The sequence below is a fragment of the Haliotis asinina genome, chromosome 2, assembly GCF_037392515.1.
Source record: "Haliotis asinina isolate JCU_RB_2024 chromosome 2, JCU_Hal_asi_v2, whole genome shotgun sequence".
Classification (NCBI taxonomy): Eukaryota; Metazoa; Mollusca; class Gastropoda; order Lepetellida; family Haliotidae; genus Haliotis; species Haliotis asinina.
The window spans coordinates 79037660-79065566 of NC_090281.1; the positions used below are offsets into that span (position 1 = coordinate 79037660).

General features: G+C 38.9%; 1 protein-coding gene across 1 annotated transcript in view; it reads right to left on the minus strand.

The window, feature by feature from the left end:
• The window catches only part of LOC137274391 (Krueppel-like factor 12), a 55853-nt gene extending 32975 nt beyond the window's left edge, over positions 1 to 22878 (minus strand). The window contains exons 1-3 of the mRNA XM_067807552.1: positions 22738 to 22878; positions 22325 to 22364; positions 17741 to 17780 (exon numbers count right to left, since the gene is read on the minus strand). Of these exons, the coding sequence (XP_067663653.1) occupies positions 17741 to 17780; positions 22325 to 22364; positions 22738 to 22861 (204 nt within the window). The 5' untranslated portion in view covers positions 22862 to 22878. The remainder of the gene's footprint in view (positions 1 to 17740; positions 17781 to 22324; positions 22365 to 22737) is intronic.
• Positions 22879 to 27907: the final 5029 nt, after the last annotated feature.

Sequence of the window (27907 nt, forward strand, 5' to 3'; positions counted from 1 at the left end):
TGATAAAATGGGTGCCATTAGTGACAATTCCAGTTGCCATAGTGATGAATGCTGGATAATATGAAATGAAACCAGTATATTAATGTTGAAACATAACTGTCGTCTTTTGTTTCTTCTGAGGTGTGAGAAATCAAGAAACTACTTATCCTGTTTGACCAATATCTGGTAGTGTTATGAAATAAAATTTCTTTTTAATTCTTCAAACACAACATTTCAAGGTCTTTTCTAGACCGCTTCATCAGGGGAAATAACAGTCAATGCAGAAAGACATACTTATCCTGTTCTTTGGAGATTGCATTGCCATATTTTGCTTTGTGTGTTTAATGGTGCCCTGAGCAATATTCCAGTTATGTTACAGGACTGACTGCGATGCAAAAGTAAACTCAATCACTCACTCGCTCACTCACTTAGCTTCCATCAACCAAAACAGCAAATCTTAGATCACCCACTTCATATATTTGACTCTGTGGTCATGCTTGTGAAATCCTAGTCTACTTTCACCAGATGTGTTTATTGATACAACAAAGTTCTTAAATTGAATACTAAGACAAATTAAACACTGGCTAGACAGTTAAAGCTCTCACCTTTCCTTCAACTACATTACTCCTATGGCCATATCAGTGGATGTAGTTGAAAACAATCAGAATCTACAGTTTTTTGTAATCAAAAGAAACCTTTTTTCCTTGCAATCCTAATTAAAACAACAACGATTCTTAATATAGCTCTACAGTAAACAATAGGATGGTTTCTGACATTGTTAAGGAATCAATGAAGACTTCAATATGAAACAGGCCAACACATTCAGCATTGTGAGCTTGCTGTGAAAACAAAATACTTCCTAACAAACACTCAGAAGGGGCACTGCCTGACTAGCATGGCACAGACAGTGTCATTTTAAATTCATGCAATTTCTTACACAGCAGGGAAATAGTCTGTAAAATGTGACCAGTGAAATACAAAAGTTGAAGCACTGATTTATAGACCCTGTAACAAAAAAGCCAAAACAACCAACAGAACAGAAATAGTTAAAATTTCTAACATGTCTTGGTCTGTCAATTTTAAGAAAAGCAAGAATGTCTATGGGCACTCTTCCACAAGAGTCAAAATATGTTAATAAAAAACAAATTCAGGAGACCTCCAGTAAATGTTTATGCAAAGTGAGCTTCTAAAGGGTTTATAGGGGTGAGAGCTGGGGTCTGGCTGTTCATGAGGGACGGAGCACCCTGGACAAGTCAATGATAAAACACATCAATGAAAAGCCACACCGCATTCATGATGTGTTTAGTACAACACTTCCAGAGTATCAAAACTGTTATTTTTGGAAAGTCATGAGTAGGTTGCCAGGACAAATACTCCTACAAATGTTTTCAAGTTCATGGTGATATAATACCATTTACAAAACGTCTCAGCTGCCAACGTCTACTAAAGACAAGATTTATAAACATTGTCTGAATTAGGATTGATTTTTTAATCTGAAAAACACTAAACCACAAATCATTCAGTCTGAGCTAAATGAATCATTCCACTGCTACTTATCGTCAACCAAAGCGCTGCAGCGTCTAAAGACAAAAAGAGAGAGAAAAAATTGCGTTCCATTCTCAGTCAGTTGTTTCATTAAAACCTGTGAAGAAAAACTGTGACACATTAAGGGCAAAACTCCCTGCACAACTTGCATCCGCTCAGCCATTTTGGAGAAGTGATGTTCAGCAGAAACAAAAGGCAAAAGCATTACCAAATCAGCTAACCTTGATTACAATTCATTTTTCCACTAGTGAATTATGTCACATAAATAGACTTTGGAAGAAGTTCCTTGAGCATTGAGTCTGCAATTACAGACTATCTGTGGGAGAGTGCAGACAATCCCTGACAGACTGAAGAGTATGACTATAAACTCTATCCCTGACAGACAACAGATTAGATCTATAAGAGCAGACAGTCCATGACAGACTAAAGACTATCCTTGACTACAGACTCTATCCATGAAATAGATGCCACCAATGACAACAGACTATTCAGAACAGTAGAATACAATGACAGTAGGCATAATGTCCTCAATCTCATGATTCCCAACACTCTGGTAAATTATGAGCCTTGTTTTCCATATGTCTCAGTTAAATAAATAACTACAACAGTGGCTATGGCAAAAACCATTAGCTCTCTCACTTAAAGGTCACATGCAACGTAAAACACAACTTTGCAGATTCTGGTACCTTTCGGTATGCACTTACCGAAATAAATCATAAAAAATGCCAATTCAACCTATAAAGTTGAAAAAAACGCGATGAAAATTCACTAAATTCCCCCCAGCGCTGGGGGGAAAACTGGTTTCAATAGCTGTGCTGCGCTGCGTCCATAACGCATGCGCAGTGAATAGGTTCGCGGAGCTTAAACAGTATGCATGCCCAGCGTCTGAGGTCGTGAGCAGTAGTCTAATCTTGGTTGTGTACACAAATAAGTAAATAATCTACTCGTTACGTAAAACAACTTGTTGATTATGGTAAGCAGCCACTGTTACACAGAAAGCTCAGTGTCTGGTTTATTCACACCTGTATGTCTGTCTGCCTGTCTGCTAAAGACAACATGCAATACACAGCTTCAATCATTGACCATGTGCAATTTGAACTTAACACCCATCAGACTATACGACATAAAGAAAATATGTTGATTTATGACTCGTGCACATAATGTAATTAGGCACGTGTGATACACATGACATTTTATGTCTGTGGGTTGCAAACAAACTACATTCATTTTTTTCGGATGACTGGATCTGACGGAAACTGGTGCAAACACTTGTCAGTTTCAAGTCCTGCGGTGTACTTGGACGAATGACAGATTCCAGCCACACAGTAGTTTACCATCTCTACTGACATGATTTTTTATTGGATCGAATGCAAATTCAGAGAACATGTATTTTCCAAACCCAACATTTCTATATACATTCTTCATGGATAACGACTTCTTTTCGTGTATATGATTTTGCTTGACAACAGTATATGAATCCATACTGAAACGACGCATCAAGTACACAAAAAGAAGTTGTTATCCATAAAGAATCTTACTTTCTTGTGACCGGCTATACTTCTAAAATGCCCATCAAACAGATCATCTTTCTGTACACACAATGAACCCTCAGCATATCAGCAAATGAACCACCGTCGTTACACTTGAGTGTATATCCACCCGCTATGACTGGGTTCTGTCTCCCGAGGGCTTCGTTTCGGGGGAAGTAAATGCACTTTTGAATCGCGATTGTGCGCTTATAATTTTGTTTATTTGTTTTTTTAAAAGCAGCAATGTATATTATATGTCATGAATAAGTGATAAATGTGTTTTAATTATGTTTGATTTTTTGGTTGCATGTGACCTTTAAGACATACCTAGTAAGAGAAGAGAACTGTTGACTGATATCTGTAATCACATTTTCCCATTCATATTTGCAGTTAGTAGATTTCAATGAGTGTCCTAAATTCAACTCACATTCATCAGTATTCCAGAAACATGACAGTAGACTGTCATTTTTTCAGTTTGTTTGTTGTTCGATCCCTCAATCAGCAATATTCCATCTCTATGGCAGTGGTCTGTGAATAATCCAGTGTGGACCAGACATTCCAGTGATCAATGCCATGAGCATATATCCACACAACTGGGATACAATGACATTCAAGCCTGACTACATGATCCTGTAAGTAAGTCCTCCTATGACAAACATGAGTTACAGAGGATCAATTCATGGGTAACAGCCCATATATAATCAAATACCATACAGACTATGGCCTGTTTCACAAAGTTCTCATAAGCCTCAGATCTCTTAACTTTTCCCATTGCATTTGTACCTCATATACCGTAACATAGGAAGAAAATTGTTACGAGAAAAGTTACAAGATCTTAGGCCTTTGAGAGCTTTGTGAAACAGAACCCATGTCTACATTTAATAACACTGATCAGGTACGGCGCTTCTATCAACCAAATCACTGAGCGTGACCAACCAATGCATAAACTCTCCTTAAAAGACTAGCATGGATTTACACCAATCCTAACCTTCGCTCAGTTCTGTGATTTGACACACTGTATCAATGTATTGATATTTCAGTTTCAATGACAGCCCTGAGGCTGAGGGCGACACTGAGGTTCAGCGTCATCTTGTTGGGATACCTCCAGGTTTCAAACAAATAAACCATACATATTGTACTCAAAGTCCTAACCACAGGTATAATTCAGCGGAATCTAATTGTCAGATTGCATACACTGCAGAAGAAGATACCCCTTTATATCCCATCACTAATAATCAACATGCTTGAATGATTTCAATGAATGTTTTTATGAAGAAGCTGACACACTTTCAGGGATCGATAGACAGAGCATCCTGTGTAATCATGCAGTCGGGACATACAGTGCCTTCGTGTAAGCGTGCATGCTGTCATGAAAAGAATGCGTTTTGTGCAGCTTTCTTTGATAATTTGTGCTGTGTTTGAAATTATAGATGAAAGTCTTTGCAAAAATTACATACTAAAGGGTTTCCTAAATACTATAATAACAGCTTATGACATGAATAGCTCTCAAGACCTTTATTTGCAACAGTACAAATATGGTCAGCTCACCACCGGTTACAGAATATGTGGATTTTTCTTTGGGAAACCAGGCATGTGATTGTTTGCGCTCTTTGTTTTTTTGTTCCACACTGCACAAAGTAATATTCTATCAATCTGATAGTTGGCTGTTAATCTGTACCTGGTTCAGAAAATCCAATGCATGAAGTTCTGAGTCAAAATTGATCTTCAGCAACCCATGTCGTAAGAGTTAACTAATGGATCAGGTAGTCATGCTCACTGACTTGGTAACATGTTCAGAATCCTATCCCAACTGCATAAATCAATGCCCATGCCATTAACAACGAGAGTGTCTGGTCCATATGATTATTCACCACTCTCTGCCATTATTAAATCAAATGTTGAACAAGGGTTTCACACATTGTACCCAGGTGGAAAACTGAACCCAGGCTTTCAACAAGATCCCTTAAACAAAAGGCTACCTACACACCCTTAGCCATCTCTGTAAAGATAGGGAGACTGTCTGGCTGTCGTGCTGTATGATCGTACTCCCTAAGCATTTACTACTGCTTCCATAACAACTCATAATCTAATAATACTTAACCAACCAAACTTACTATTTGATGCACCTGAAAGTGAGTAAGCATGGTCTTACCCAGCTTTTAGCAGTATTCCAGCAATATCGCAGCTGGAGACACCAGAAGTACACATTGTACCCATGAAAAGAATCAAACCCAGTTCTTTAGTGTTCTAAGCCTATGCTGTAACATTCAATAACTCTTATGCAAAACAAATAAATCAGAATCAAGACTTTTCCAATTCAGTCACAGAAAATGAATAATTGAATCATATAACTTCAAATCTGTTAAAGCTTTGTATAGATTATCAGTTGACAGTAGCTACAGTTAAAACAGAAAAATATTTTGGGCGAAAGGTGCGTCACAGGATTCAATGGACAAACTGTCTAATACGCATCCGTGTAGTATTAATGAAACATCCTCATTGAACAGGTTTACATTGTAGGATGCAGGGGCCCAGTAACAATGGGTCTCCATGTTGTACCAGGAAGGATATTCACACCCACACCACTTCTACAAACGGATACTTCCAGCACCATGACATTGTCATCTAACTGTATTGTACCTGGTAATATTACAAACCAAAATTAATTATAATTGACTATTAACATCATGAATTCTGAATTAAGTAGCATCATTATATAATGTCACTGAATTGAAATATTGCAACTGAATTCAATTTAGATTGACAATTCACCCCATTTTATAGCTCATAAAGCACACTCATGAAGAATGTACTTAACATTCTCAGATACATCTTTCATGAAAACTACTATTAAATGTATTGTGCGCAGTCAGATACTACATCAAAATTGCTGCAGGTTAACACACTGGAAATAATGACTGAGTCAATAAAAATGTGACATTTAAATACCATTAGTGGAAATGATGATCTACAATTTTAAATTGTTCATCAGTTGGAATAATAAGTGAAATATCAAACTGACTTGACAACCCATTTATCATATCATGAGTAATGCACACTATTGTTGTGCGATCACATGACAATGTGTCACTGAGCATTACCAACCAATCCAATAATCATTTAATTATAAGGCTACCAAAACAGCCTTAGCCATCCCTTCAAAGAAACAACTAAGACTCTGCCTCACTGTATTAGAGCATTTTCATACTCCATTAGCAAATAACACTACTTCCCTACCAACATATAATCTGACAATGCTTAACCAAATAATCGTTCAAATGTTTTATTTGATGTACCTGAATGTGAGTGAGTATGGTTTTACACCGCTTTGGGCAATATTCCAACAACAACACTATTGTATGATTAAATGATCATATGTCATGGAGATTTACCATCCAATCACGACCAGCAGGTTTTTACAGATACAGTTCCAACATGGACCTAGCACCTCATTAATGGAGTCAAAGCACACTAAACACATCAGTGTATCATTTGAAGGCATATTTTGTTTGATAACTATCTCATCCTGTTAAACTGTCAGCAGTGTTTCCCTTTCACAATACATCCAAATACTGGACACCAAATCAAAAATTTAAATCTAGATAATTTTGTGAACAAATGAAACTTGTGAATATTGAGGTCTTTATTTTCAATATTGTACACATTGGTACAGTTCTATTTTTATACACCACTTTTAGCAAAGGGATTCACACCAAATACCCAACCGAAACCCAGATCTTCAGTATGATGAGTCCATGCTTTAACCACTGGGCTACCCAAAGACCCCGTCTCTATGGAAAACAGCTTTCATCTGCCACTGTTTGCTTAGCAGGGTACCAAGAAGTGATTTCTTACCAGGCTTAAAATTAAGTTATATTTACGGTCACTTGGAGGCCAGTCATTTGTGCTAAAACCTTCAGAATAGGATCACTGCTGAAGATGGGTGAACATTAAAACATTTTAGATTAGGAGAATTTTACTGGTGACTCATGTACACTGCATATATTATATGTAGTTAGTAGAAGTAGGGTGGAAAATCACTTTCAAGAATATTTCACTCAGAAAGATTCTGAGAAAATGAGCATCAAGAAAATCCAAAGGAGGACCCACATTGTGGAAGACTCTCCCTAACATCCAGAAAATATGCAATCTCGACCAGTTAAACGAATGCTAAAAACACAGCATTTTGAGCACCTGAGCAATTCGTTGGAATAGGCGGTGTACAGATATTAACTTTATTATTGTTTTTAATATTATGTGTATGTTGCAGTCTGTACTAGGTTATATTGCAGACGGACTGCGAGTCCAAGAGGTATGGATAGCCCACTCAAAATCATTAACACTGCCTCTGTGACCACCACTCAGATTTATACCCTGGAGCAGGTCAACAACAACCGACATCTTTCAACGTCTTGGAATGACACGGGCAGTGGATCAAACCACCGACCTTCTGGCGTTTATTACGAAATAAGTATATACCTAATTCAAGAACCATGCAAAACTAGGGCTGTGAGTTTTGAAGGTCATTTGGAAATGTCATTGTGAGTCAACTGACGATGTCAGAAGGTGTTGATAAGGTCAAGCAAACATAATCTGAGTAGTGTATGGTAACAGTGAGGGAGGGAGGTTTTATGCCGCTTTTAGCAATGTTCCAATATCATGGCAGGAGACCAGAAATGTTGAACCAAAGCACAGAATTGGACCATAGTCATGACATCAACATGAAATCATAGCAGCAAGGCTATTCCCCAACAATCTTTTCATACATAAATGTTGCTTTTGACCCATCTTACCACACCAGCAATAACGATCATCTTTCTGGACATGCAACATTTTAATATGATTGAAAGAAGTCTGTACTTCATGTAACACAAAAGATTTGTGCAGAAAAATCCACATTTATTTTTCCAAAAGTCTTCCTCCCCACCCAGAAAATAGACTAACTTATCTCCATCGGCTGCCAGCATTATGTGCAGCATGCACTGTCTCACATGTCATACCACCTCACACATCTTACACCTCACACGTTGTATGCTGATCCTATTTGCATTCTTGTGTGAAGGAAAATAGTTTTCTTCTCCAGAACAAAACCTGTTTGTAGTACTGGTTGTACGCATTGTGTGTGTTCATGACATATCTCAACAATCCAAACCAGCAGTGCAGTGAGTGAGTGAGTGAGTGAGTGAGTGAGCGAGCAAACAATGTATGTGTCACACTTTATGTATGAATGATCAAATGAATGATATTGCCACTCACCAGGATCCAGTGAAAGATGCATGGCGTTTAATAAGGCCCCTCCTCTATTTTGACAGCTCCCATGTGAAATTCAATCAGTTCTAGTTCTATCACATGCTGTTCATTTGTGCAGTGTGCAGTCCCTTCTCATAAATGCATGCCATCCAACCATTAGGTGTTGTAGCAAGTCTGTCATTCCATGAGTGAGTGAGTGAGTGAAGGAAATCAGTATTATGCTGCTTTTAGCAATATTCCAGCAATATTGCGGCATATGAAACCAGAAAAGGGCTTTATATATTGTACCCATGTGGTGAATCAAACCTGGGCCTCCCGTGTGATGAGCGAAAGCTTTAACAACTAGGCTATCCAATCCACCCACACATTCAAACAGCCTACCATATGTTGCATATTTTTAGATATCAGTTGATCACTCAATACCAGTAGTTACTTATGGCTATGGTCGAGTACTTTGGAGTACCAAAGTGCATAACTGCCACCTGTATTACTTCAGTCTTTCCTCCCACATTAAACAGACACACCATGATAAACTGGAAGCTATCACAGCGCTAAGACTGTTGTAAGTTTATGTTAGAGTATAGGAGGTATATTAGTCATAGGGCTATGCTTCGATAACTTTGGTTAACGGGGCCCTAGTATTAAACCTAAACTTACTCAGATTGTTTTGTGTATGAAGGAGACTAAAAGACTACTTCAACTGAACTTACAAGGTTACAAAGCAGTGTTTCAGTTTTTTCCACTGCTTTTATGAGTCAGTGTCAATAGTGAGTTAAGAACAATGACTTAATAGTCACAAGTTTAGTTCCAGTTCCACAAAACGACCTCAGACCCACAGAGATCATAAGATACCATAAGATAGTCCATACATGTTCAGGGCAAAGTCTAGCCACAGGTGGATGAGTGAGTGAGTGAGTTTTACGCCACACTCTGCAATATTCCTGCTATAGTATATGGTGGTCTGTACATAATCGAGCCTGGACCAGACAATCCAGTGATCAGCAGCATGAGCACCTATCTACACAACGGGAATATGATGACATCAGTCAATTTAGTCAGTAAGCCTGACCACCTGATCTCGTTAGTTGCATCTTACAACAAACATATTATGTTACTAAAGATCAACTCTAAGAAGACATGTCTCTAGCTCAAGGACACTCAATGAAACTGTCTGCCATCTGGGCTGTTTACCCCACAGGAAGGCGAACATGAAATCCATGTGCACATGGATCCACTGACTCGGATAATAATAATACTACTTATGATGGTCTAAGCACATTTGATCAGTCATAAACTGGAAAGTGCCCCATACATATTCATTGCATGATATAATAACTAGACATAAAAGTGTTCAGTGAAACCTACGAACAAAGAATCTCTTTATCTAAAAACAATACAGAAAGGGTTAAAACTCTGCAACCAAAAAGAGAAGCCCAACCTACCAGTATCTCCGCTACAGCAACTCTAACAACCAGCAACATCAAAGCCTGTGACAGACTCCGCCCTTGGCAGCTCCACCCGTCAAACTGACCCAAATGACCAAGTTTGCTGTGTCTCGAAGCAACATCTCGGTAATACCGGTGATGCTGAGGAGTGGAGTCATGCATCCTGGTCTGACATTCCACGGAGAAGGTGGACACACCAATGTTCCATGTGGTAATGCAGAGGGGGCCAGAAGCTGATAACACAGCTAGGAAACTTTGATAAGGGTGGATCCTCACAGACACTCCCTTGATTACTTCCGAAATCTGTCCCAAACAACAAATTTTGCCTCTTGTACATGACGGAATGTTTGTACAGTTTGGGCAATTTGTATTTCATTGAACACTCAAAGCAAATAACCTTCATGTAATTATAACGATGACTAGACTCTCCTATACCGTCAGAGGGCTTTCAGCATAATCATGGACAAATTGTGCATCTGAGTCATGAAAAGAAAAGAAGAATTAGTTGAGTTAGTGAGTGTTGTTTTAAGCCTCAGTCATCATCACTACAGCAGTTAGACATCAAGCCAAGGACCAGGGTTTGATTCCCAAGATGGGTACAATATGTGAAGCCCATTTCTGGCGTCCTCCTCATGCTGGCATACTGTTACCTGTGGAAAACCAAACTCACTCACTAACTCACTCGCTACAGCAGTCAGTATCAAGCAAACTAGGGGTTGAAAACATAAGCATTGATCCTTTTGTCATGACATGACAAAAAAGATTGGGTCACCTTATATGTTGTAACCATGGTAACAATCTGATTACAACACAGACATGCAAATTGGCAGCCATATTTGTCTAAAACATCACTTGGAACAACTTGTGTAAGCTACCAAATGATAAGACCATTAATACATCAATCAAAATAAAATACACAGCTGGAGCAATTAGCTGAAGAAGTTAAAATTCTTAATTCAACAGTTACAAAGAATAAACTAAAATCCATGCATGTTGTGGAAAGACAATCCGTTAATCAGTTGACGCCTATCAATAAGATCACAGTTCTTGATAGAACTTATCAATGTCACGCATCATGTATTGTGCAGAGCACTCTGTACTGTGTTTTGTAGTGTAGGTTGTATTGAGGATTGTATTGACAATTTATATAATCAAACTAAATACTTATGACAAAGAAGCCTCCCCTTCAACACTTTTATCATAAGCACACAGACACAGGCACGCACGCATGCATGTAAGCATGCGCACACACACATACTGGTACTAAAGATTAAATGAGTTTCTATTTGACTTACTTCCAAATCTTCAGCTCATCGGATAGTAACAGATGCCACAGTACAACCACATTCTGAACTTGAATAATTTAACTATTCCACAAGCGAACGTTTAAACAGACATTTGATCTACAGGCCTCGACACACCAAAATACAGTGCCTTCCACGCCATTCAGTCCAGGGTGTTGGCCATCAAGCATACAAGTGATAAATAGCCTTCTCTTCTAACATTCCAATTTCTTTGTTTTTTAATTCCATACAAATTTTCCCCAAATAACACATTTCGTTACAGTAAATCACATATAGATCACACCAACCAGCAAATAAAGCTTAATTACTCCTGGAACACTTAAGATGTCAAATTAATCTTGTATACATTTAAAGTCCAATGGCCAGCAAACACTAGCTTCCGAAACCAGTGAGATCTTATGTTAATAAGGGCGTCCCCTTCATCGTTGCCTGTCTAGCGACTCACTAATCATGGGTTATCCCGAATCACAACCTCAGAGTTTACCAAGGCACGGCAGGGCAAATAAGTTTGGTGTTTCTAGGGGGTGGGGCAGCTTTGCCAAAATCCAACGTTTCCTCGTACACAGGCAACACCATAAGGGCTTCAGCAGGAAGCACAGATGAAATAGAGAAAGGGTGTGCCTTGACAATGTTCAAAATACATATGGATACTTTTACAATCTTATCTCTCTAAGGCATATCGGTACTGGGATGATGGCTGACTACAACCACCAAACGCATAAACACTGCAGAAACTGATAACTGATATGTCACAATATAATCTAATTAATATATTAAGAACTTGTGTTACCATGAAATATAGGATGTTTTGGCTCTAATTGCGCATATTTTCTTGTTGTATACATGAAATATGTATTATCACCAATAAGAACTTCATTATATATTTGAAATGGGTGTGGATAAAAAGGCTTTATGCTTGAAGGTATTAATTATTATTCCTGACATGTTCTAAATTGAATTAGATAAATTCTACTAATAAAAATAATATTTTCTTCATAAAAAGACAATGCCTTAATGTGTGTGTGAGTTAAGTTTTACGCCGCTTTTAGCAATATTCCAGCAATATCACAGCGGGGACACCAGAAAATGGGCTTCACACATAGTACCCTTGTGGGGAATCGAACCCGGGTCCTCGGCATGATGAGCGAACACCTTAACCACTACGCTACCCCACCACCCCCTATTCCTTAATGATTGCAACTGTATTTAATTTCACTACTGTACACATGCCTCATTTGAAAAACAGTTATTCTTGTTCAACACAATCAACAAATAGAACTTATTTACTATTTCTACCAAGTAGATATACATCCTGATATATTATCTTATACATTGAATTGAATTGGTTTTTATAACAAAAAATACAGACATAAAAAACATTACATATTACATGATATAAAAAGGCATGAAAACTCTTTATCAAATATTTTGAAATGAATGCATTTTTTCTTCCAAATGAGTTTGATGTTCAAATATCAGATCAGAACATGATTACACTTACGTTTGATTCTGCAAAATAGAGATCTTCAGTGAATTGGGTTATAACATACGTAACATATGTTATATTTGGGAATGCTCTTTCTTAGTAATATTCCGGCAGGGGGCACCAAAAATGAGCTTCACATATTGTACCCATGTGGGGGAACCAAACCCTGGTCTTCGGCACGACAAACGAATGCTTTAACCACTAGGCTCCCCCACCGCCCCTATACATCTTGATGACAAATAGCAACTGAATGAATTTGATCAAACAAGTAAGTTGTGTGTTTGACCCTCTTTGAGGGCTGATCAGTCTGCAAGCTGTGGACGGGGACCGAAAGGGAGTGTTTAGAGACAGTATGACAGCAGACTTCCATCAAGTACAATTTCCTTGTGCTAGGTAGTCGTCAAACGGGACAGTGTCTCCCCTCACAACAGTATCAGTGTAAGTCATTGGTCCTGAAAGGAGTGCCTTTCGTCTTGTCGATATGCATATAGAGAAACTGGAGTAAACATATATAAAATGGCCACAACAACATATATGTGAACAGCCCTTGGAATGCTTCAAGTTTTAAAATCCAGACTTGATAAAACAAAACTTGATACTTGACCAAGATATGCAATAAGAAAGGAATATTCATAAGGTGTGCGCAAGGATATATATCTCATACGAACATGGGATGTCTGTGTATGTGTGATAATAATTAATAGCATCAGCTATGTGAGTGAGCGTGCGTGCAAGCATGCATTTGTGAGTGCATGTAAGCATCTTTATGTATCTGTGCACTGCCTTTGTGGTGTGTCAGCATGTCTAGGGTGCTTGTGTGTGTCTCTGTGTAATCTTAGTTGTGTGCTTGTGTGTCTGTGTCCTAATCTCTCAGCAAATGCACATATGCTTGTGTCCGTCTGTCTCTGTCTATGTGTATGTGTCTGTTAGTGTATGTATGTTAAAACCTGTGTGTCTGTCTGTGTTTGTATCCTGTCTGTGCATGTCTGTGTTTTTTGTGTCTGTCGGTGTGTGTGTCTGAGCCTGTGTCTGTGTGTTTGAGTATGTGTGTCTGAGCTTGTGTTGGTGTATCTGTGTACCTGTGTGTGTCTGTTTGCACCTGTCTGTGTATGTATGCCAGTCTGAGCCTGTGTCTGCGTGTCTGAGTATGTGTGACTGAGCTTGTGTCGGTGTGTCTGTGTACGTGTGTGTCTGTTTGCACCTGTCTGTGTATGTATGCCTATCTGAGCCTGTGTATGTGTGTCTGTCAGAGCCTGTGTCTGTGCGTCTGTCTGCTGCACCTGTGTCTGTGACTACATTACTCAGCACAACTCCTCCACATCTACATCCATGCTGTATACAGCCAGTATATCTGCCAGAGGCTGCAGTGAGGTAGGTGACACCTCTCTTTCCCACTGTTACATTTGGACTGCACAATTACGTTGCTCAAGCACTCTGCGTAGTGTTTTTGCCTCCTTCGACTGTACTAGTCAGATTAGGTTCACACAAAAGGCTCCCTGGCTGACAGGTTCCTCCCACTACCTTCTCACACTGTCAGCCCCGGGTTTCTGCTCAAGACACAACGACCTTGCAGACAACCTTTACCTCCAGGTCTTGTTCTTATATACAGTGAAACCTTAATCCAAGCATAAATGTGGCTTTACACACTTACAATATAACCTGTTTGCATATGGTTATATTGTATGTCAATAATATCCATTCAAAGAAAACAGCAATTTATGAGTCCAAATTATGCTATACCCCAGAAACAGTTTTCTCCATCTTCATCTTGAAATAACATTGATTCAATCCATAGAAATGATTAGTCCAATCAACTGTTCTGACACAATTCACTGAGAGTTCTTAGACTAATGCTAGTCTCAGAACATATCACTTTGATTGTAACAAATAAACCAATTTAAACTGAAAAGGAGCCCCAAGGATACCAGAGATTCAGAACCTGAACCTGAGGAAATCTAGACATGCTTCATTTAGGGCTTTAGTACTTCGGAGAGGGTGAGGCAGTTGGGAAAATAGTGTAGTTCAGGGACTGTGAGAGGGTTCTCTACTAGTCAGTTTTATAAACTTGGTTTTAAATAACCTGTAGTAACCTCATAGTATTAGTTTGTCGCTTGTCCAGCATATATTAAACATGTTCCATATTTCACATTTTCTAGTTTTTTCACATATTTCATAGCCACTTGAAAGCATTGAGAACTGGTTCAAAATTAAGTACATAGCCCTCAGTGCTACATTTGAAAAGCATGTACCTTCCTACAAGAAGACCAGCCTCAAGAGATTTTCAAAGATGATTTAAACTTCTAACATTTAAACATATAAACATCAAAAAAGCAAAAACATTGTAGTGTCACATTTTATGATGAGAATGACTGTGCGACGTTTGCCTCAGGTCTAGACACACAACATGCTGTGGAAAGCCACAAACTGAAATCACTAGAATATTAATCACTTCGCACAGTTAGGCAAAGGCAGTAAAGAAACTCGAGTATTCTAAATCTTAGAAACTTATACCAAGCAATAAAATGACAAACTGATCCCTAATGAATCCTTTCAAAAAACGAGTGAGTGAGTAAGTGAGTGAGTGAGTGAGTGAGTGAGTGAGTGAGTGAGTGAGTGAGTGAGAGTGAGAGTGAGAGTGAGTGAGCGAGTTAGAGAGCGAGTGAGGTTTTACATAGCTTTCATCAATATTCCAGGAATATCACTGCGGGGGACACCAAAATTGGGCTTCACGCATGTTAACTACATGGGGAATAGAACCCAGGTCTTCAGCGTGACGAGCAAACAATTGCCAGGGTTCAATTCCCCACATGGATACATGTGGAGGTTCAGCAACAACTGTCAGTGCAGGTCACCATTCCCAACTGACTTCAGGACAAAGCATTTTTCTTCGTCTCAAGAGTACAACCAGGTTATAATTCACAAGCAATATCAATGAAAGGTTCCATCATTGTTCGTTCAAAGTATCTGTACCAATGTAAGTTACCAACAATAGCTGTTGAATCACAAGTTCAGCAGTTTGAGCTGAAGATAAGTATATTTAAGTTCAATAGTCACTGAGTGAGTGAGTGAGTGAGTGAGTGAGGGAGTGAGTGAGGGAGCGAGCGAGCTTGTATGCCCTTTTATGTAGTGTGACAGCCAGATCACAGCAACACAATCAGAAACAGACTTCAATCATTGTATCCCCCATATGGAATTGAAACAGAGCCCTTGTCTTCACTAACTGAGGTCCACTGACCATGGATGACTACGAGACAAGTCATGGTTTCTCTGTACATAAAGGCCCAAGGCATAGCCATGGTTAGAGCATTTCCTTGTCACACAATGTGTGACGCCCATTTCAGGTGTCCCCAACCATGATATTGCTGAAATATTGCTAAAAGCAGCGTAAAACTGTACTCACTCATTCCAAGCACATGCAGTCAATGGACTGTCATTTGAGGATGTGCGACCCCTTGATGATATTTGGTGTTTAATGGAGTGAAACTGTGAAGAAGTTAAATGAGGTAGAAAGATCATCTATGGCCAGAGAATAACTATTCTCGTCTAGCTCCCTTTTGATGCTTTCTCGTATTACATGAACACTTTTATATGCTTCTCAGTCAAACAAACACATAAGTTTGACTTAGTGAAATTATGTTTGAACAGTATCTTAGTTCACTGTGAAAGAAAAGCTCAATGTGAAGCAGGTCTTGGTGTTTTTCCAATTCAGTGAAACCACAAGCATGGTTATGGTATTCACAAACATATACAGCCCCCCCTAAGTAACTGAAGGAATTATGGCAAATTTGAAGGAATTGCATCTCAAATGTAAACAAACGCAACCCACTCGCAAAACAATTGCAGCGATATCGGTAGTTTAGCGGTAATAACATAAACACATGGGAAACAATATCGGTAATACTTGAAACAAGATCGACCATCTTGGAGATTTCTTGGCTCAGTTCCATGATTTGTCAGTTGCGTCCTAAAACTCACACATCATAACATAGCGTCACTGGAAGGAGCACCCGTCTCGTTGAGTTTTGTTTTAAGTTTCTACTGTTTTCATTTTTATAATTATCCATCTTTGACCACCCATGTTGAATGGGTATAGGTATGAGGTGTTGTTGGAGCTATAAATAATTTTTTTAGGAAAAGATTGTCACTGCAAAAGAGCGTCGTAAGTCATGCCCCCAGAGGTTGTTAACGTCTGAACATCGGAAACATCCGGGGGCATTTGAGATGCACTTCCTTCAAATTTGCCATAATTCCTTCCATTACTTAGGGGGGCCTGATATACACATACTCTCCTAGCATCACACTACTTGAATGGAATCTGTGTATATTCTAAGATAGTCATGGGTGAGAGGAATGGTGGTGAAATCAACAGCTCATAAAGCTGAAGAGCTGGGTTTGATTCTCTCCATGGTCACAACATGAAAAGTTCATTTAATGGTTTCTTGGTGCCCACTCCAGAATATTGTTAAAATAAGCAAACATCCACAGCACTCACTCACTCATTAGAGGTGCTACAGTAAAACTGAGTGATATAACTGCGTAATGTGATACTAATGTATCAGTAGATTATTCCTGCTGATGATATATCAATTCAAACGTTTCATGTGCAACACTATATGAAAAATTAATTGCAATAGAGTCACTTAAGTTTATTAATATCAGAGTGCCAGAATTAAGACTTCCTGTATGTAAATCCACTTCAGTTGAAGAGAATAGTATCTATCTATATATGTATGTGCATATGTATATGAATGTGAGCGAATATATGCATATCATTGTACTATATGCATTGTAGAGTGGGAATAAAAATGGAAACAAAAAAAAAAGTCTTTTAATATAACCATTGTAACAACGGTCAATGAAGAAGAATAATAAACTTAAATTAAATCATTTATTATATCATGTTAGTTCACAGTCAAAAAAGTAGCATTTACTAAACTAATTTATCTTCAGAGGTTGTTTATCAATGTACACTCAAAACAATAAATTTTCCTCATACATAGTGATTATTCAGAGCAGATATATTGACACTAAACCTTGCAATCAATGACACCACTTGTGTTGACCCCTGTCAATCATTAACCCTGACATATACTGCAAGGTCTGATTTAATGATTATCAATAGTATCTGTTTATAAACAAGCACCTTGTATCTACAGGTTCGTGTAAGTTTATCTAAGAACAGTGGGTTGTTGATCTACTTACAGTCTTGTTGGCTTGAGCATTTGGGTCAGTTCCTTCAGAGCTGAAACAGACACCAGTATGGTTTATTCAAGGTCAACAGAAGCACAGTCATCACAAAAAACAGTCACTTACTAGTGAAAGTCATTAACTTGTAACAGATTTCAACACGGTTCAGTGAGTTAGTGATAAAGTGAGTAAGTGATAAAGAGTGAGCGAGTGATACTGTTAAAGTGACAGAGTGAATGAGTGAGTGTTAAAGTGATAGGGTGAGTAAGCTTGATAAAGTGATAAAGTGAGAGAGTGATAGTGTTGTTGAGTGAGTGAGTGACCAAACTTTATTCATGAAGCTATGCCAAGACTATTAGTACTACATGCATCCTGGTTCACAATGATAGCCTTTCGAAAAAAATAGGTAGTTCATTATTGCAGAGATACAGCTCCACAATATATGCACATATATGTAACACAGATAAGCAATAACTAAAAAGGTTTTGCGAAGTACCAAGTTTCCATCCTACAGGTTCTCAGCAATGCTGACAATATAACCATGATAATATACACAACTTCATTGTACACGATAAGCATAAATGAAGTTTATTTATTTAATCCTGTGAAATTATTTAAAGGTTGAGACAAAAATTTAGAGAGTGTGAAAACAAGTATATCAGTATGTCCTAATTTCACACTGAATGCTATATCATGTATATCACTGTGTTCAGTCAGATGTTAGGAGTTGTACACTATTTACCTCTCATGTGGAACCGGTTGTTCCTGCGATAACAGATTACAACAATGAATACATGGACTGAATCTGCAGTTCAAATCCATAAATATAAGATTCTCACATGAGATTCAACCTTTGCACTGTTGGGCGATGTGCCTTAAATGATGGCTCAACCTAAACAACCTTTTCAAAACAATATTCACAGAATAAAATACATACATATTATTCAAAACTTAGCTCCAAAGACACTGCACCTCACCTGGACATGCAGTCAAGAGTGTCAAACAAACAACTGAACAATGTTTCTGTCAGTTTTGGTATTCACAAACAATTCGTCATCAGGGTTTTCGAAAATCCCACTGCCCGACACCTGGGACAAGTCAGTTTTCATCTCATATAATCAAATTATGGTATCTTACTTGCCCATGGGCTACTTGATAATTTCCACTTACAGTTTCAAACTGCAAACAAACTTGCATTTTATTTCATATGTGTTCAAAATATCGCTATTAAAGTTCACAATGATAATATAGTAGGGTTATCATTCTTTGCTATTTATCATTTCTCAATAAATAGTCCAGTAAACATTAACATTAAATACCATGTTGATTTATTCTTTCATAATTTCATCATCATCATCATCATGTCATAAAAATCTGGTCAAGTGGAATACTAGCCAGGGCAATTTATAATCTTAAGATTAAGTCACTTCCCCTGTGGCAGGTGGTTTTAAAGAAGAATGAACCTCTGTAACATATAATATGACACCATCATGATGAGAAAAATACATGCCAAAAGTGACTCTCATAATCAAAATTAATAATACTGCAAAAATGCAACATATGTGCTTTAACCTACCACCAACTTATAATGAACACATTTCTTCACATGTCAAAATCTGAGATGGGATCGTAAACAGTTCCAGCTTCCAGGAAGATTACAAAAGGAACATCAAATCAAGGAAAAAATTTTATATATTGCCAAAACACAGACGATATATCTTCACCACTGACTACAAATAGAACAAATTTGACTTTGTACTAAATTGTCTGACTAATACATATTTCAATGGCTGTCGTGGCAGCTATGATGAATATCATTTTCAATTTTTCACCATGCCTCAAAGTCACAAACATTCCCTTTCGTAAATGACCAATACTGAGACATTGTTCAAACTCTAAACATTTACAGACAAACTTCCCCTCCCAACTCCCTATATTTTCCTTCTTCCTTCTCCCTATGATAAATTACCCTTCCCTAAGGTGATCCTGGAATTCTACAACATTTTCGTGCAGGTTTTTTAACTAATGACCCTCAGAAGCCTTTTTTTCATCCAAGCTAGAACAAAATCCTTATATCTGTATCTTTATTTTGAACATAAGTCAGCTCTTTGCTTAAAGTGACAGCATGCTGACCATTCTGAAAGATAGTCTGCAAACAATAGCCCAAAAATCCCCAGGTTCCTCTCTCATCACTCTGCAAGAAAACATCCTGACTGTATGACCAAATGATGGGTGTATGCTTTATCACTTTTGCTCATATGACAAGAAACAAATTTACTGTGATATAAGAGATAAACCCCAATGAAAGTCTTCTGGTGTACAGAATAGGGTTGTTTGGTTTTTTTTGCGCATGATGATAAATTGATATACATTACTGTAGATCACCGAGCACAAGGCAAACGTTTTGCAAACATGGCATTCTACAGGTTGACTTGTGCCCAGAAATGTTGTGTATACAATAAGAAGTTGAAATCCATAATATTTTGTCTACCATTTGAATAACAACTTCTCAAGAACCTCGAGGCATATAAATATTGTTATGTGTGTATGAAACAGTGAGTGAAATAGCTGCCGGCCTGCTAGCCCGTGGCTAGTAAAAATCCAGTCGGGCCAGTGAATCTCTACAGTCACTGGCTAGTGAATTCTCATGAGGTCACTTGAAAATAATATCACTCTCTCAGCCTTACTAAGTTATAATACACTTTTAATTCATGCAAGATTAAGGCCTGATAAAAATGTTTATCATATTGGTAGCTTAATGATGAAATCCATGTCTACATTCAATTTCGGGCTAGTGAATTATTTTTTGAGCTGGTAACATTCAGGCACATCTTGTCCAACTGACAAGCAAAATGTATCAACTATTTTGCACACTGGCAGGAAATAGTCAAGCCAGCAATTAGTATTGTGTAGCTCATTCATATGAAATACACACATTTTCTCATCAGGTTTGCCTTGAATTAAAAATACATGACTGTGTTTACTCAGTGTAGTGCTTGCCAGTACGGAGTTCAACTGTTTTGGTTTGAGAATTGAATTGGACATGAACATAAGGTATGACATCATACTTGGTAATTATTCCATGAATGATTTACAAACACACAAATCCGTTGACATAGTTTCCCTTTTATTTCTTTGTGGGTGCACACAGATTCTGTGATTAAGTTAATCTTTTCGTTATGATAGCCATGTTTGGAATATTCTTTTTTTTCTTTCTTTTTTTTTTTTTTTTGGGGGGGGGGAGGTAATCATCTGCTCTTTCTTACATAATGATCTTCACAGAGTCCTGAATGATATTTGTCTGAAAGTAGAATATCGTTTCCAAAAATAACCAAAAATGAAAATAGGATTTACTATCAGAAACCAATCTCTTGGATTTAATCATTTATTTCCACTAAATTTCAGTGTCATTATATAGGCTCTTTTCAGGTGAGCTTGCTGGACCAAAGTATTTTAACTTGGCTCAGACTAGTGGTAACTGTATATTGCAGTAGAGTCTTTATCTGTTACACTAGTATGGTGATAGTCCAAACATCTATAACAGTCACACCAGCTAACCAAGTATATTCTCAGTTGTGATTGTATGACCTGTGTTCTGTCTGTCAGACATGTTGACCCACTGTGCTTAGTTCGGACACACCTACTTGACAGCATAATCAGCAACCAAGTCAGCAACACTTTAAGAATTTGAAGGTTCTAAAAAATCCAAATTAATCTTAACAAGCTTTACCATCTTGCCCTAGGCCTACAAGGTAGTAAGGAGAGAAATTTCAGTCATGTGAGCTAGCCAATGCTCTGCCACGCCTTCTTTCAAACATGTCCCTTGGCATGATTTATGTGCCCTAGGTTACTGGACACACCTGAGTGAACCCACAAAATGTGGGTGGGGCACTTGACATCCCCAAGATCTGCTCCCTATGCCTGCCCAGACACCACAATAACCCTTTGTGCATTACAAGTCACCCTGGCACAGGGCCAAAACACTGATCTTATTGGCCCTGCTAACAGCTAGGGCAGGGAGAGGAGAGGGTAGGGGTGGGCATTCAGTTGGTCTAACAAATATATGAATAACAAACACGTTTATATTCCACTGTCCGTTGACAAACCAATGAATATGCTTTCAAAATGTCAAGCGTTGCATTACAATCTCAAGCAACTTAAATTGAAATGAATATATTTTCCAATGACGGCACATCATGATGATGTTTGTTTTGATTGATTGTATACAGTCATTTTAACATATGGACAAATGACAATTTAATCATTACTGAATTTAAATGACAATTGTTAATTACATTCCGTTTTTGACTTTTCAAAGTAATTTCGAGTTGCAAGAGTAAATATGAGTCCATGGTCATGATTTATATTATGAACTTTATCAATTACGAAAAAGAAATGGCGTGCAATCTGCAACAGACCTACATAGTATTGCCGTGCCAGTGCCCTACTCGCATGACCTTTGCACTATTTCGGTTCAATGAGACCCACTTCCGCATCAAAACTGACAGCGGTCGAGGCTTTTTTCAGCATGCAATACTTGAAAGGAAGCATGCACACAACGAAATGACGGTAAAATATTGAATATAAATGGAAACTTACTCGGATTCTCTGTTTTCTGTGATATAGTAGGTTTCAGCTTCTGTAACAGAATAGCGATATATAAAATACGCACGTATGATTGAAGTCGATATCCTGCTAACGGCGTGTGTATTCAAGTAAACAAATGACCGGCTCGACAAAAAGTGATCAGCTGATTCCGCTATGAGCACAATTCACACGTGTTGTAGGATGGGAGGCCAAGACAAAAAAAACCGTAGATCTGCACGATACATGCTCCGTGTTTTGGCACAGTGCCTGTGCTATAAAGGCCTGGCAGACGAGCCACACTACCAACACGAAAACGTTGGGCTAGATCGAGAAGGACCGTGCAGTGCTCGACTGCAGGGTTTGTCGCGAGAAACGCCCACCTCTACCGTGGCACGATACTCGGGGAAAATTCAATCAGTACATACCTTCAGTTCTTTCGCGGACTTTTCTGGTTACCACTGATCTTTTACGTTTCCTCTGTTTTGAAGAAATATTGTTATTCGAGGCTCTACTACCCGCTATGGATGTCCTCTCCACACTATCCGCCATGTTGATATGAAAGCCACGCCTGACATCCGGGCATCGCCTTGGACACACCCACATCGCTCTCGGCAGCCGGGCTGTGACGTCACAGCAAGGTGCTGGCATGACTTTATCTTAACTCTTAGCCTTTCCACTTTACACAGACTAGTTAACACCATGCACTCACCTAATGACTACAGTGCTCTCAGCGTCATTCAAACACCTTGGTATTGAATATACACAATTCAACTAATTGCATAAAAGCCTCCTGAAAGAAATCCCCACCCACCCACCCAAAAACAATATTACCTTAATGAAAATTGGCATGTATGTGAAATAGTCATATATGTACATTTACATAAGGATGAAAATAAGATGCATGTAAATAACGATAATGTATGATTTTAAATAAACTGTCTTTGATCTTAAACTGATTTTCTATCCGTATGCCATGTAGGTACAAATGATTATTAAATGGTCATATCACATGTCAAATGTCACTGAGAGGTCGCATCTATGACGTGGAATAAAACACAGTCTGTGTGACTTCCGGTTAGTATAAACTACGACATGGTCGCACGTAAAGATATATATATATATATATATACACACACACACACACACACACACACACACACACACACACACACACACACACACACACACACACACACACACACATATATATAAAATAAAACACAGTCTGTGTGACTTCCGGTTAGTACAAACTACGACATGGTCGCACGTAAAGTTATATATATATATATGTATGTATGTATGTATGTATGTATGTATGTATGTATGTATGTATGTATGTATGTATGTATGTATATATATATGGTCGTCCGATGACAAAAAACAAATCTTTGCAAAAAAACACAGATATACACAGTATATCTAACAAGACATATTTTGCAAAACAAATAACTAGACGTACAATATAAGTATAATTGATACGTTTGTTAAACATTTTGGTTTTCTTTAGGTATTATGTATTGTATACTTTCAGTGAAATCATGCATACACTGAGACCGGATGCTCATTTACATAGTGCTCGACAGTCAAATAGCAGCTACTGTTCCCGTGTCAAGATCAAGTCTCCCGCGATATTAATGTCCCTTCTGACGCAGACATTGGATATCAAGAGAAACAGTTCAGTTAATGAACGTGCCCGCTTGCTGTGCTGTATATTTGTGTTATGAATGTGATGTCAGAAACGCATTGATGTATAACTAAAGCCCAACTTCCATAACCTCGTCAGTAAAGTTCTGAATTAAATCGTCTGGACAAACGAATGTGCTACTAAAGGCTAAACGTGCCTCCTTACTTCTTAACTCCTCTACAGTAGCAGATTACCAGGGTCGAGTTATCCATCCTAATAGTTTTACTGGTAAAACGACTCCTTGACGACCTTAACAGTAACCGTCCATAAGACGAGGTATACGGATTATCAAGGTCGAGTTGCCCAGGATAATGGCTTTACTGGTAAAACGACTCCTTGACGACCTCAACAGTAACCGACCATAAGACGGGGTATGCGGATTCTCAAGGTCGAGTTTCCCAGGATAATGGCTTTACTGGTAAAACGACTCCTTGACGACCTCAACAGTAACCGACCACAAGACGGGGTGTGCGGATTATCAAGGTCGAGTTGCCCAGGATAATGGCTTTACTGGTAAAACGACTCCTTGACGACCTCAACTGTAACCGACCATAAGACGGGGTATGCGGATTCTCAAGGTCGAGTTTCCCAGGATAATGGCTTTACTGGTAAAACGACTCCTTGACGACCTCAACAGTAACCGTCCATAAGACGAGGTATACGGATTGTCAAGGTCGAGTTGGTCAGGATAATGGCTTTATTGGTAAGAAGCCTTCTTAACTATATCAACAGTAAACGCCCATATAACGAGGTATACGAATTATCAGAGTCGTGGTAACCCAAGTTTAGTATCTATACAGAATGAGTCTGATACCGCCTGCATCTGATAGCACCGGAAACAGTGCACATATCATTTACTTGGATTAGTCTCAGCTTTAGTCATTCCCAGCCTTTGTCACATATACACAAGAATGAATGAGTTACACTGAGGTACATACCCCGCCACTACACCCCCACCATCTCTTCAACCCGCCATACCCCATCCGTATTTTATAGCCCTATCCTATATTCACCAATACCCGAATTCAATATGTACTATTAATATCGATTATGTACATAAACCATGTATGTGAAATAACTCCATATACAGTTGTCTCAAACTCTCATGCCACATTATTGATATGTACTCGGCAATCGTCGGTAGTTTCCGTTATTAAGTTCGACTCGCCAGCTGAAAGAGAACATGCGAGTACATATATGAAGTATTGTAAAGGAACCTGAACTTGTGACCAACAGACCGTGACCCGTGATTACAGTTACACGGCCGACCCCGTGCGTTGTCCATACGCACACGAGTTCATGACAAAATGTGCTGACTTTTCAATTTCTTGTGGGTACAGGTCATAAAAGACCGGGGTCGGGGGTATGGCAGGGAGGGAGGAATCAGGGACAATCAGTGACGGTCACTAGGTGAGGGTAATAAAAAATAATACAGTTAACTGAGGTAACTCATGGGACACTTTACAGTAAACTGCATTGTGAAGTTGCACTTTTTTCGGTAAGGGAAAGGAAAAACTTCAAGGACACGATTGAATGTCTTGTTCCCACCAATACGTCAAAACTGATCTCGTTATTTGTTTTTTTAGTTATTCCCTATTTTTTTTTAAAAGAAATACTTCAACTGTGAGGACTATGAGGTAGTCTAATGGCTAAAACGCCTGGGCCTGGGTTCACTTCCATACATGGGTACAACTTGTGATGTCCATTTCTGGTGCTACACGTCATGGTATTGACGTACTTGTATCGATAACAGCGTAAAAAATGGATCACTTAGTCGGTCAGATTAACTGAAAAGAGGCTCGGTAAATGACGTGTTAGATACGGATTAAAACGAATTTCTTATTAAATTCAATGCGTTTTCAGCAAATATTTCTGCAATTTACCTGCTGAGAACACGAATGGGCCAATTCGGCCATTGTCCCTATAATTTGAAAATCGAAGACATTAGATGAGTCGAGCAAACGCTTGAACATCTGGGTCATTCAATACCGCCTGCTCACATGTCCTTACTAATGGAGAGACATACGTGAATCCCTGATTCACGAGGATGTGGAGTTCGATCGCTTCAAATCGATCAGTATATTGAGATCACAGTTCATGCAATAACGACTGATTGTTTCTGCATGTAACTGACACTTAACCAAGTTTTTACCTACTGACTTGAGTGATAAACCTAGACGTTCTGCTTCATGAGATCAACGGAGAAGACACATCTCTGAGATAATTTCACATTCAGCGACAGCAGTCTGTCCGAGATTAGTGAGTGTCACGCCAAGGCTGCCCAAGGAACGAAGAACGAGCAAGCAACGACTGTTACCGAGCCGAGCCGAGTGGTGCCTGGGTCGGGAGGGGGCGTGGCTGGGCGCTGTCACATCATGTTCCCGACTGTCAGTTCGTGATGCCATGTCTGGCAGGCAGGCTTGAGGTGGCGTTCGAACGAACGCTTTAAGTCAAGCTTTAATTCATGCCCTTCCTGGGAAAGAGCCACAGATGGTACGCTGATATTTCTAACCTCCTGAAGTTATTTTCTAAGTCAGTGCAATGTACTTTCTGATTAGCGAAATCGTTTGTCGGGGATGGAAGATTGTCGCGTTTTAGCGAATGTTTCTGTTCATTGAGGAACGACTTCTTACATGGCAAGAAGCCAATTTCCGATTTACAATATATACAATATATAACAGATGTTAACCTTACGCAGTGCCTGTGTACTACTCCTGAATCCTGCAACGTATTTTAAAAGAGTCCTATCTTAGGTTCTTGGTGATATTTAAACACATGTATTTAACCCTTCAGAATACATTACATTCAGTGAATAAACTTGGAAACTGCCGCCTCTTCACCTATATAAAGGAAGTCTCTTGGTGTATTAATAACGTATGAAACAGTCAGCACCCCCTCAGTCCAAGCAGTGACGACCGGATTAAAAAGCGTGACTCAGGAATGGGAGGCGTTTAGAGTGAGTGAGTTTTGTAGTTTCATGCCGCACTCAGCAATATTCCAGCTGTATGGAGGCGGTCTGTAAATAATCGAGTCTGGACCAAAACATTCCAGTGATCAACAGCATGAGCATCGATCTGCGCAAATGGGAACCAATGACATGCGTCATCGAAGTCGGCGAGTTTGACCACTCGACCCCCTTAGTCACCTCTTACGACAAGAGTAGTCGCCTTTTGTGGCAACGTTGCGAGTGCGAATGAGGTTAACTGGCGTTCCGAAGTAATGTATGTACTGTGCCTGTTTGTACTAGTATAGGGGGCGGTGGGGTAGCCTAGTGGTTAAAGCGTTCGCTCGTCACACCGAAGACCCGGGTTCGATTCCTCACATGGGTACAATGTGTGAAGGCCATTATCTGGTGTCCCCCGCCGTGATATTGCTGGAATATTGCTAAAAGCGGCGTAAAACTAAACTCACTCACTCACTGTACTAGTATAGATATTATAGTGAGTGAATTCAGTTTTGCACCGTTTTTGCAATATTCAAGCGATATCACGGCGAGGGCACCAGAAATGGACTTCACACATTGTATCCATGTGAGGAATCGGACCCGGGTATTCGGCTTGACGAGCCAACGCTTTGCTAGGATATTGTTAAAAGCGGCACAAAATCAGATTCAGTAAGTCAGACGCTCTGTCCAGAAAACGAACGTGATATGAACTCTTCAAAGCTAGTTTTGTTTCGAGTTGTAACATCACAGAAGGACTGGACCAGATGGAAATCAACTTGATTCAGGGACTGTGAGACAGGCTACCCATCCCGCTTAAAAAGCTAGAGAACCTTTGTGCCGTGGGTACAAGGTAAACATTTACCCCACTCACATATACTGGACAAAAATAGTGGAGGTTATATACAAATTTTGAAATTTTGAATAATTATCTAATTACTAATTGACACACTGATAAAATTCAGTCATA